Source organism: Haliotis rufescens, unplaced genomic scaffold, assembly GCF_023055435.1.
Source record: "Haliotis rufescens isolate VD_foot unplaced genomic scaffold, xgHalRufe1.0.p SCAF_3, whole genome shotgun sequence".
Lineage (NCBI taxonomy): Eukaryota > Metazoa > Mollusca > Gastropoda > Lepetellida > Haliotidae > Haliotis > Haliotis rufescens.
Genome location: NW_025964001.1, coordinates 15,694,311 through 15,707,012, shown reverse-complemented (window position 1 = coordinate 15,707,012; position 12,702 = coordinate 15,694,311). Strand labels below are relative to the sequence as shown.

The 12,702-nt window shown below is 39.9% G+C and overlaps 1 protein-coding gene across 5 annotated transcripts in view; it reads right to left on the bottom strand.

The window, feature by feature from the left end:
- Nucleotides 1-12,702, bottom strand: part of LOC124134880 (thyroid receptor-interacting protein 11-like) — an 88,005-nt gene that overhangs the window by 53,670 nt on the left and 21,633 nt on the right. For all 5 annotated transcript variants that reach the window (XM_046499959.2, XM_046499960.2, XM_046499961.2 and 2 more), the window contains exon 4: nucleotides 454-598. In XM_046499959.2, coding sequence (XP_046355915.2) covers nucleotides 454-598 — 145 coding nt within the window. The remainder of the gene's footprint in view (nucleotides 1-453; nucleotides 599-12,702) is intronic.

The following is a 12,702-nucleotide window of genomic DNA, read 5'->3' as shown; positions in this document are numbered from 1 at the left end:
TATCATGATCAATATTTTTGATCTTCTACCCAGCAGTATGGATCAAAAGGTCACCCAACTAGAACTTTCCATTCACGAAGTGTAAGTCAAGTCCCACAAACTTGTGCCTGTCCTTCAGTGCTATAAGTTTTCCTGACCTTTTGAATGACTAAGAGCGTTTCCAGAGATAAAGGTTTTCTCAAGATTACATTCTCTCGGTGCCAAGGAAACCACAGGTCAGACAGTAAGATTCAACACTCACAGCCACAAAGTTTACAAATGTTTCCAAGTAAAACGGATATCTGCCCTCGGAACAGGCCGCACCTCGGATGGTAGGAGGAGCGTGTGACTTTGCAAAGTTATAAAGGTTTGCTGAAAGGACCATTTGTCACTAGGCAGTTGACAGCATTAATCAGCCTCTGACATGCAGCTAGCAGAAGGGTGGACTTTGAGCCTGATAACGGAGCTACCTACCTAGGCCAGTCTGGGTGGACAAACTTCCTGGCTGGGAGGGAGCGGGTACATGCGCAGTAGATGGCGCTGTAAGTGGCGACAGCGCTGACCTGGCCTGGTGTTCCAGAATCTCATTATGCTTCTTCTTCAGCTCCTTCAGGTCATTCTGAAACAGAACACATAAAACTATTGGCTACATTTGATTCTGATAATCATGTTCATCTTGGAACATTTAAGTCTTTTGTTACAGAAATAGAGAATATTGAATGAGCTGTGGTACAAAGTGATTACATATTTCCCTGTGAATTAATTACAGTAAACTACGTTTATAACGAACACATTTATAATGAACTGTTGGATATACCGGATTCCTTTTGGTCCCGTCCATTTGCTGTATATTTAAGCTTATAACGAACTACGGTTATAACGAATTAAAATTAGGGGTCCCTTTCAGTTCCCCAAACCGTAGTTTACTGTATGTAAATTACAAGGCTTTCATAAGACATTAATTCACCAATAATCCGTTATAACAAGTTGCAAGTTGTTCTTTATATTATTCAGTGTCTGGGGTCCTCTTTGCCAACATACTGAAGCAATGTTAAACTCCATCTTGCTCACTTTGCTAACATACTGAAGCAATGTTAAACTCCATCTTGTTCACATACTGAAGCAATGTTAAACTCCATCTTGCTCACTTTGCTAACATACTGAGGCAATGTTAAATTCCATCTTGCTCACTTTGCCAACATACTGAAGCAATGTTAAACTCCATCTTGCTCACTTTGCTAACATACTGAAGCAATGTTAAACTCCATCTTGTTCACATACTGAAGCAATGTTAAACTCCATCTTGCTCTCTTTGCTAACATACTGAAGCAATGTTAAATTCCATCTTGCTCACTTTGCCAACATACTGAAGCAATGTTAAACTCCATCTTGCTCACTTTGCTAACATACTGAAGCAATGTTAAACTCCATCTTATTCACATACTGAAGCAATGTTAAACTCCATCTTGCTCACTTTGCTAACATACTGAGGCAATGTTAAACTCCATCTGGCTCTCTTTGCTAACATACTGAAGCAATGTTAAACTCCATCTTGCTCTCTTTGCTAACATACTGAAGCAATGTTAAATTCCATCTTGCTCACTTTGCCAACATACTGAAGCAATGTTAAACTCCATCTTGCTCACTTTGCCAACATACTGAAGCAATGTTAAACTCCATCTTGCTCACTTTGCTAACATACTGAAGCAATGTTAACTTCCATCTTGCTCACTTTGCCAACATACTGAAGCAATGTTAAACTCCATCTTGCTCACAAACGGAAGCAATGTTAAACTCCATCTTGCTCACTTTGATAACATACTGGAGCAATGTTAAACTCCATCTTGCTCACTTTGCTAACATACTGAAGCAATGTTAAACTCCATCTTGTTCACTATGCCAACATACTGAAGCAATGTTAAATTCGATCTTGTTCACTTTGCTAACATACTGAAGCAATGTTAAACTCCATCTTGCTCACTTTGCTAACATACTGAAGCAATGTTAAATTCCATCTTGCTCACTTTGCTAACACACTGGAGCAATGTTAAACTCCATCTTGCTCACTTTGCTAACATACTGGAGCAATGTTAAACTCCATGTTGCTCACTTTGCTAACATACTGAAGCAATGTTAAACTCCATCTTGCTCACTTTGCTAACATACTGAAGCAATGTTAAACTCCATCTTGCTCACTTTGCCAACATACTGAAGCAATGTTAAACTCCATCTTGCTCACTTTGCCAACATACTGAAGCAATGTTAAACTCCATCTTGCTCACTTTGCTAACATACTGAAGCAATATTAAACTCCATCTTGCTCACTTTGATAACATACTGAAGCAATGTTAAATTCCATCTTGCTCACTTTGATAACATACTGAAGCAATGTTAAACTCCATCTTGCTCACTTTGCCAACATACTGAAGCAATGTTAAACTCAATCTTGCTCACAAATGGTAGCAATGTTAAACTCCATCTTGCTCACTTTTGCTAACATACTGAAGCAATGTTAAACTCCATCTTGCTCACATACTGAAGCAATGTTAAACTCCATCTTGCTCACTTTGCTAACATACTGAGGCAATGTTAAACTCCATCTGGCTCTCTTTGCTAACATACTGAAGCAATGTTAAACTCCATCTTGCTCACTTTGCTAACATACTGAGGCAATGTTAAACTCCATCTGGCTCTCTTTGCTAACATACTGAAGCAATGTTAAACTCCATCTTGCTCTCTTTGCTAACATACTGAAGCAATGTTAAATTCCATCTTGCTCACTTTGCCAACATACTGAAGCAATGTTAAACTCCATCTTGCTCACTTTGCTAACATACTGAAGCAATGTTAAACTCCATCTTATTCACATACTGAAGCAATGTTAAACTCCATCTTGCTCACTTTGCTAACATACTGAGGCAATGTTAAACTCCATCTGGCTCTCTTTGCTAACATACTGAAGCAATGTTAAACTCCATCTTGCTCTCTTTGCTAACATACTGAAGCAATGTTAAATTCCATCTTGCTCACTTTGCCAACATACTGAAGCAATGTTAAACTCCATCTTGCTCACTTTGCCAACATACTGAAGCAATGTTAAACTCCATCTTGCTCACTTTGCTAACATACTGAAGCAATGTTAACTTCCATCTTGCTCACTTTGCCAACATACTGAAGCAATGTTAAACTCCATCTTGCTCACAAACGGAAGCAATGTTAAACTCCATCTTGCTCACTTTGATAACATACTGGAGCAATGTTAAACTCCATCTTGCTCACTTTGCTAACATACTGAAGCAATGTTAAACTCCATCTTGTTCACTATGCCAACATACTGAAGCAATGTTAAATTCGATCTTGTTCACTTTGCTAACATACTGAAGCAATGTTAAACTCCATCTTGCTCACTTTGCTAACATACTGAAGCAATGTTAAATTCCATCTTGCTCACTTTGCTAACACACTGGAGCAATGTTAAACTCCATCTTGCTCACTTTGCTAACATACTGGAGCAATGTTAAACTCCATCTTGCTCACTTTGCTAACATACTGAAGCAATGTTAAACTCCATCTTGCTCACTTTGCCAACATACTGAAGCAATGTTAAACTCCATCTTGCTCACTTTGCTAACATACTGAAGCAATGTTAAACTCCATCTTGCTCACTTTGCTAACATACTGAAGCAATATTAAACTCCATCTTGCTCACTTTGCTAACATACTGAAGCAATGTTAAACTCCATCTTGCTCACTTTGATAACATACTGAAGCAATGTTAAACTCCATCTTGCTCACTTTGCCAACATACTGAAGCAATGTTAAACTCAATCTTGCTCACAAACAGTAGCAATGTTAAACTCCATCTTGCTCACTTTTGCTAACATACTGAAGCAATGTTAAACTCCATCTTGCTCACTTTGCTAACATACTGAAGCAATGTTAAACTCCATCTTGCTCACTTTGCCAACATACTGAAGCAATGTTAAACTCCATCTTGCTCACAAACGGTAGCAATGTTAAACTCCATCTTGCTCACTTTTGCTAACATACTGGAGCAATGTTAAACTCCATCTTGCTCACAAACGGTAGCAATGTTAAACTCCATCTTGCTCACTTTGCCAACATACTGAAGCAATGTTAAACTCCATCTTGCTCACAAACGGTAGCAATGTTAAACTCCATCTTGCTCACTTTGCTAACATACTGAAGCAATGTTAAACTCAATCTTGCTCACAAACGGTAGCAATGTTAAACTCCATCTTGCTCACTTTTGCTAACATACTGAAGCAATGTTAAACTCCATCTTGCTCACTTTGCCAACATACTGAAGCAATGTTAAACTCCATCTTGCTTACAAAAGGTAGCAATGTTAAACTCCATCTTGCTCACTTTGCTAACATACTGAAGCAATGTTAAACTCCATCTTGCTCACTTTGCTAACATACTGAAGCAATGTTAAACTCCATCTTGCTCACTTTGCCAACATACTGAAGCAATGTTAAACTCCATCTTGCTCACTTTGCTAACATACTGAAGCAATGTTAAACTCCATCTTGCTCACTTTGCTAACATACTGAAGCAATATTAAACTCCATCTTGCTCACTTTGCTAACATACTGAAGCAATGTTAAACTCCATCTTGCTCACTTTGATAACATACTGAAGCAATGTTAAACTCCATCTTGCTCACTTTGCCAACATACTGAAGCAATGTTAAACTCAATCTTGCTCACAAACGGTAGCAATGTTAAACTCCATCTTGCTCACTTTTGCTAACATACTGAAGCAATGTTAAACTCCATCTTGCTCACTTTGCTAACATACTGAAGCAATGTTAAACTCCATCTTGCTCACTTTGCCAACATACTGAAGCAATGTTAAACTCCATCTTGCTCACAAACGGTAGCAATGTTAAACTCCATCTTGCTCACTTTTGCTAACATACTGGAGCAATGTTAAACTCCATCTTGCTCACAAACGGTAGCAATGTTAAACTCCATCTTGCTCACTTTGCCAACATACTGAAGCAATGTTAAACTCCATCTTGCTCACAAACGGTAGCAATGTTAAACTCCATCTTGCTCACTTTGCTAACATACTGAAGCAATGTTAAACTCAATCTTGCTCACAAACGGTAGCAATGTTAAACTCCATCTTGCTCACTTTTGCTAACATACTGAAGCAATGTTAAACTCCATCTTGCTCACTTTGCCAACATACTGAAGCAATGTTAAACTCCATCTTGCTTACAAAAGGTAGCAATGTTAAACTCCATCTTGCTCACTTTGCTAACATACTGAAGCAATGTTAAACTCAATCTTGCTCACAAACGGTAGCAATGTTAAACTCCATCTTGCTCACTTTTGCTAACATACTGGAGCAATGTTAAACTCCATCTTGCTCACAAACGGTAGCAATGTTAAACTCCATCTTGCTCACTTTTGCCAACATACTGAAGCAATGTTAAACTCCATCTTGCACACTTTGCCAACATACTGAAGCAATGTTAAACTCCATCTTGCTCACTTTGCTAACATACTGAAGCAATGTTAAACTCCATCTTGCTCACTTTGCTAACATACTGAAGCAATGTTAAACTCCATCTTGCTCACTTTGCTAACATACTGAAGCAATGTTAAACTCCATCTTGCTCACAAATGGTAGCAATGTTAAATTCCATCTTGCTCACTTTGCCAACATACTGAAGCAATGTTAAACTCCATCTTGCTCACTTTGCTAACATACTGAAGCAATGTTAACTCCATCTTGCTCACTTTGCTAACATACTGAAGCAATGTTAAACTCCATCTTGCTCACTTTGCTAACATACTGAAGCAATGTTAAACTCCATCTTGCTCACTTTGATAACATACTGAAGCAATGTTAAACTCCATCTTGCTCACTTTGATAACATACTGAAGCAATGTTAAACTCCATCTTGCTCACTTTGCCAACATACTGAAGCAATGTTAAACTCAATCTTGCTCACAAATGGTAGCAATGTTAAACTCCATCTTGCTCACTTTTGCTAACATACTGAAGCAATGTTAAACTCCATCTTGCTCACTTTGCTAACATACTGAAGCAATGTTAAATTCCATCTTGCTCACTTTGCCAACATACTGAAGCAATGTTAAACTCCATCTTGCTCACTTTGCTAACATACTGAAGCAATGTTAAACTCCATCTTATTCACATACTGAAGCAATGTTAAACTCCATCTTGCTCACTTTGCTAACATACTGAGGCAATGTTAAACTCCATCTGGCTCTCTTTGCTAACATACTGAAGCAATGTTAAACTCCATCTTGCTCTCTTTGCTAACATACTGAAGCAATGTTAAATTCCATCTTGCTCACTTTGCCAACATACTGAAGCAATGTTAAACTCCATCTTGCTCACTTTGCCAACATACTGAAGCAATGTTAAACTCCATCTTGCTCACTTTGCTAACATACTGAAGCAATGTTAACTTCCATCTTGCTCACTTTGCCAACATACTGAAGCAATGTTAAACTCCATCTTGCTCACAAACGGAAGCAATGTTAAACTCCATCTTGCTCACTTTGATAACATACTGGAGCAATGTTAAACTCCATCTTGCTCACTTTGCTAACATACTGAAGCAATGTTAAACTCCATCTTGTTCACTATGCCAACATACTGAAGCAATGTTAAATTCGATCTTGTTCACTTTGCTAACATACTGAAGCAATGTTAAACTCCATCTTGCTCACTTTGCTAACATACTGAAGCAATGTTAAATTCCATCTTGCTCACTTTGCTAACACACTGGAGCAATGTTAAACTCCATCTTGCTCACTTTGCTAACATACTGGAGCAATGTTAAACTCCATCTTGCTCACTTTGCCAACATACTGAAGCAATGTTAAACTCCATCTTGCTCACTTTGCTAACATACTGAAGCAATGTTAAACTCCATCTTGCTCACTTTGCTAACATACTGAAGCAATATTAAACTCCATCTTGCTCACTTTGCTAACATACTGAAGCAATGTTAAACTCCATCTTGCTCACTTTGATAACATACTGAAGCAATGTTAAACTCCATCTTGCTCACTTTGCCAACATACTGAAGCAATGTTAAACTCAATCTTGCTCACAAACGGTAGCAATGTTAAACTCCATCTTGCTCACTTTTGCTAACATACTGAAGCAATGTTAAACTCCATCTTGCTCACTTTGCTAACATACTGAAGCAATGTTAAACTCCATCTTGCTCACTTTGCCAACATACTGAAGCAATGTTAAACTCCATCTTGCTCACAAACGGTAGCAATGTTAAACTCCATCTTGCTCACTTTTGCTAACATACTGGAGCAATGTTAAACTCCATCTTGCTCACAAACGGTAGCAATGTTAAACTCCATCTTGCTCACTTTGCCAACATACTGAAGCAATGTTAAACTCCATCTTGCTCACAAACGGTAGCAATGTTAAACTCCATCTTGCTCACTTTGCTAACATACTGAAGCAATGTTAAACTCAATCTTGCTCACAAACGGTAGCAATGTTAAACTCCATCTTGCTCACTTTTGCTAACATACTGAAGCAATGTTAAACTCCATCTTGCTCACTTTGCCAACATACTGAAGCAATGTTAAACTCCATCTTGCTTACAAAAGGTAGCAATGTTAAACTCCATCTTGCTCACTTTGCTAATATACTGAAGCAATGTTAAACTCAATCTTGCTCACAAACGGTAGCAATGTTAAACTCCATCTTGCTCACTTTTGCTAACATACTGGAGCAATGTTAAACTCCATCTTGCTCACAAACGGTAGCAATGTTAAACTCCATCTTGCTCACTTTTGCCAACATACTGAAGCAATGTTAAACTCCATCTTGCACACTTTGCCAACATACTGAAGCAATGTTAAACTCCATCTTGCTCACTTTGCTAACATACTGAAGCAATGTTAAACTCCATCTTGCTCACTTTGCTAACATACTGAAGCAATGTTAAACTCCATCTTGCTCACTTTGCTAACATACTGAAGCAATGTTAAACTCCATCTTGCTCACAAATGGTAGCAATGTTAAATTCCATCTTGCTCACTTTGCCAACATACTGAAGCAATGTTAAACTCCATCTTGCTCACTTTGCTAACATACTGAAGCAATGTTAACTCCATCTTGCTCACTTTGCTAACATACTGAAGCAATGTTAAACTCCATCTTGCTCACTTTGCTAACATACTGAAGCAATGTTAAACTCCATCTTGCTCACTTTGATAACATACTGAAGCAATGTTAAACTCCATCTTGCTCACTTTGCTAACATACTGAAGCAATGTTAAACTCCATCTTGCTCACAAATGGTAGCAATGTTAAATTCCATCTTGCTCACTTTGCCAACATACTGAAGCAATGTTAAACTCCATCTTGCTCACTTTGCTAACATACTGAAGCAATGTTAAATTCCATCTTGCTCACCTTTCTAACATACTGAAGCAATGTTAAACTCCATCTTGCTCACTTTGCCAACATACTGAAGCAATGTTAAACTCCATCTTGCTCACAAACGGTAGCAATGTTAAATTCCATCTTGCTCACTTTGCCAACATACTGAAGCAATGTTAAACTCCATCTTGCTCACTTTGCCAACATACTGAAGCAATGTTAAATTCCATCTTGCTCACTTTGCTAACATTCTTGAGCAATGTTCAACTCCATCTTGCTCACTTTGCTAACATCCTGGAGCAATGTTAAACTCCATCTTGCTCACTTTGCTAACATACTGGAGCAATGTTAAACTCCATCTTGCTCACTTTGCTAACAACCAAAACAAAGGAAATGGATAAGCCAATTGTCATGATCAGTTTGTAGATAAACATATATTTCTCAGAGATTCACTAAAATGTCCATGCACTAAAAGGTCATTTTTCTTATCATACCACTAGGCTGCATTATGTCCATTTTCTCTCAATTCAGACATGAGAGGCGCAAGTGTTAGTTCACAACGTGGCGTAAGTTGGTTAGTGCTCCCTCTCTGCAGGTGATATGGACTTCATATCACCCATGAGGACGGCGCTAACCTATGAATAACCAACTACAATCATGCCGATATGAGACAAGATTTCAAGAAGTTCTTGGAAAATCTTTATCAATAATTCAACTTTTAAAACACAAGGAGGGTTTATGTCTACATGTAATACATATCCTCACCCTTAGCTAAAAGCAAACTTCTTCTTTTGGATCTACAGGAAGGTTTGCGGTTCTGAAATTTCAATTTTTCAAAATGGCCCTAACACATACTGCACAAACTAGCATGTTACCATGGCAAACCCTGGGATTTATCTAGGATTTCAAACTAAGAGCCTTCCGCAGGCAAACTGGGAAAATGATTGTGATATTATACTAAATTAGAAATTGGTAATTTTCGTAAATGTCTTTTGCTGCAGTCTTTTTGGGCCGAATATCCGCCTCTGGGCAGACCAAGGTGAATCCCTGCAAACCCTAGAGGGTTAACATGAATAAACTGGTCTATATCTTATCATAGACACAAAGAAAGAGCCATGAAGATCTGAAGCTCACCTGACTTGTTGGTTATTTGTAACAGGCAGGCAAAATAACATTTTCAACATGGCCGCCATAAAGACTTATGGGCATACATGAAAGTAAAAGCTTACTTAAGACCTAAACAGGTGACAAGTGAACACATTTACATTTTCAACATAACCATTTCTAAATGGTGATTGCTAGAATCATCCATTAAAACTTGCACTGTAATTGGTAAGGCTGGCTTTATATTTAGTTAAGAAAAAAACAAATATGTGAAAGATAAAACAAACAAATGATCAATAATAATAGACAATACTCTGTGAGATAAGGCACTGTGAGACTTAGTTCAGGTCATACCATTTCATTTTTTTCCCACTGAATAACAGGGCCAGATGTTATTTTGCATATCATAATTTGTTCCTCCGAGATATTGCCTGAAAAATGAACATGGTAATGTTCTTTTCACCGGCTATCATGAAATATAATTGTGGCCACAAAACATTCATTTCTCCTATATATCAATAACACAACTTCTCACAAACACTCTGACTTCCACAGAGAAACTGCACCCCTCAACACTGAAGACAGACAACTGATAGCTCAATGTTTGAAAAGAACCAACAAGGTACAGCCTAACAAGCCCAGTGACCATGACAGACCTGTGAATCGCAAGCTCAGTCTGCCTGTACCTGAATTTCAAAATAAAACACTCCAACAACTATAGAGTGTTTGTTACACAATACAAGGATTTTCCCCTTCCTCTACAGTGAAAGCCATAAACTGTAGCCCAATCCATAAACCCCCCATAATGTTCAGTCATAGACCCCACCTATGAACAAAATGGCGCACAATTTCAGACTGAGTTACGATCAGCAAAGCCCCATCAATATAGTTGTATATAGAAAGCCGTGCACAACAATACACTGAATGGCTGTTAACTCGTAAAGCTGTCAATGTTATTTACTCTTACACAGGAAATCAGCATTAACCCCCTTGGGATTGAGACGGATGACTTTATTTGTTTTCAACATAGAAATGCATGCATTGCTTTGTGACTGGAAAAGGATGATTAATAATTTTGTCAGCATTGTCTTGGGATTTCAATTACCAAATAAATGTTTTTTAATGTTTCTTGTATCTTTTGCTGTAACCATCCCTCAATTCTAATATTATATTTAAGTATTCTCGAAAAGCCTGGTACAAAGCCTGAAAGTTTTAGCAACAATCGATTTTTTTTGCTTCAGGACACCCCTGTACTGAGAGGCCATGTGATGTTAAGGTCGTGATACTAGACACCCTGTACTGACAGGCCATGTGACGTTAAGGTCCTGCTTCTTGACACCCCTGTACTGAGAGGCCATGTGATGTTAAGGTCCTGCTTCTTGACACCCCTGTACTGAGAGGCCATGTGATGTTAAGGTTCTGCGACAGGACACCCCTGTACTGAGGGTCCATGTGATGTTAAGGTCCTGCTACTGGACACCCTGTAATGACAGGCCATGTGATGTTAAGGTCCTGCTACAAGACACCCCTGTACTCAGAGGCCATGTGATGTTAAGGTTCTGCGACAGGACACCCCTGTACTGAGGGTCCATGTGATGTTAAGGTCCTGCTACTGGACACCCTGTAATGACAGGCCATGTGATGTTAAGGTCCTGCTACTAGACACCCCTGTACTGAGAGGCCATGTGATGTTAAGGTCCTGCTACTGGACACCCCTGTACTGAGAGGCCATGTGATGTTAAGGTCCTGCTACAGGACACCCTGTACTGACAGGCCATGTAATGTTAAGGTCCTGCTACTGGACACCCTGTACTGAGAGGCCATGTGATGTTAAGGTCCTGCTACTGGACACCCCTGTACTGAGAGGCCATGTGGTGTTAAGGTCCTTCTACAAGACAACCTGTACTGACAGGCCATGTGATGTTAAGGTCCTTCTACTGGACACCCTGTACTGAGAGGCCATGTGATGTTAAGGTCCTGCTACTGGACACCCCTGTACTGAGAGGCCATGTGATGTTAAGGTCCTGCTACAAGACACCCCTTTACTGAGAGGCCATGTGATGTTAAGGTCGTGATACTAGACACCCTGTACTGACTGGCCATGTGAAGTTAAGGTCCTGCTTCTTGACACCCCTGTACTGAGAGGCCATGTGATGTTAAGGTTCTGCGACAGGACACCCCTGTACTGAGGGTCCATGTGATGTTAAGGTCCTGCTACAGGACACCCTGTAATGACAGGCCATGTGATGTTAAGGTCCTGCTACAAGACATCCCTGTACTGAAGAGGCCATGTGATGTTAAGGTCCTGCTACAGGACACTCCTGTACTGAGAGGCCATGTGACGTTAAGGTTCTGCTACAAGACACCCCTGTACTGAGAGGCCATGTGATTTTAAGGTCCTGCTACAAGACACCCCTTTACTGAGAGGCCATGTGATGTTAAGGTCCTGCTACAAGACACCCCTGTAATGACAGGCCATGTGATGTTAAGGTTCTGCTACAGGACACCCCTGTACTGAGAGGCCATGTGATTTTAAGGTCCTGCTACAAGACACCCCTTTACTGAGAGGCCATGTGATGTTAAGGTCCTGCTACAAGACACCCCTGTACTGAGAGGCCATGTGATGTTAAGGTCCTGCTACAAGACACCCCTTTACTGACAGGCCATGTAATGTTAAGGTTCTGCTACAGGACACCCCTGTACTGAGAGGCCATGTGATGTTAAGGTTCTGCTACAAGACATCCCTGTACTGAGAGGCCATGTGATGTTAAGGTCCTGCTACTAGATACCCTGTACTCAGAGGCCATGTGATGTTAAGGTCCTGCTACAAGACACCCTGTACTCAGAGGCCATGTGATGTTAAGGTTCTGCTACAGGACACCCCTGTACTCAGAGGCCATGTGATGTTAAGGTCCTGCTACGAGACACCCTGTAATGAGAGGCCATGTGATGTTAAGGTCCTGCTACTAGATACCCTGTACTGAGAGGCCATGTGATGTTAAGGTTCTGCTACTAGACACCATATACTGAGAGGCCATGTGATGTTAAGGTTCTGCTACTAGACACCATATACTGAGAGGCCATGTGATGTTAAGGTCCTGCTACAAGACACCCTGTACTGAGAGGCCATGTGATGTTACGGTCCTGCTACAGGGCACCCTGTACTGAGAGGCCATGTGATGTTACGGTCCTGCT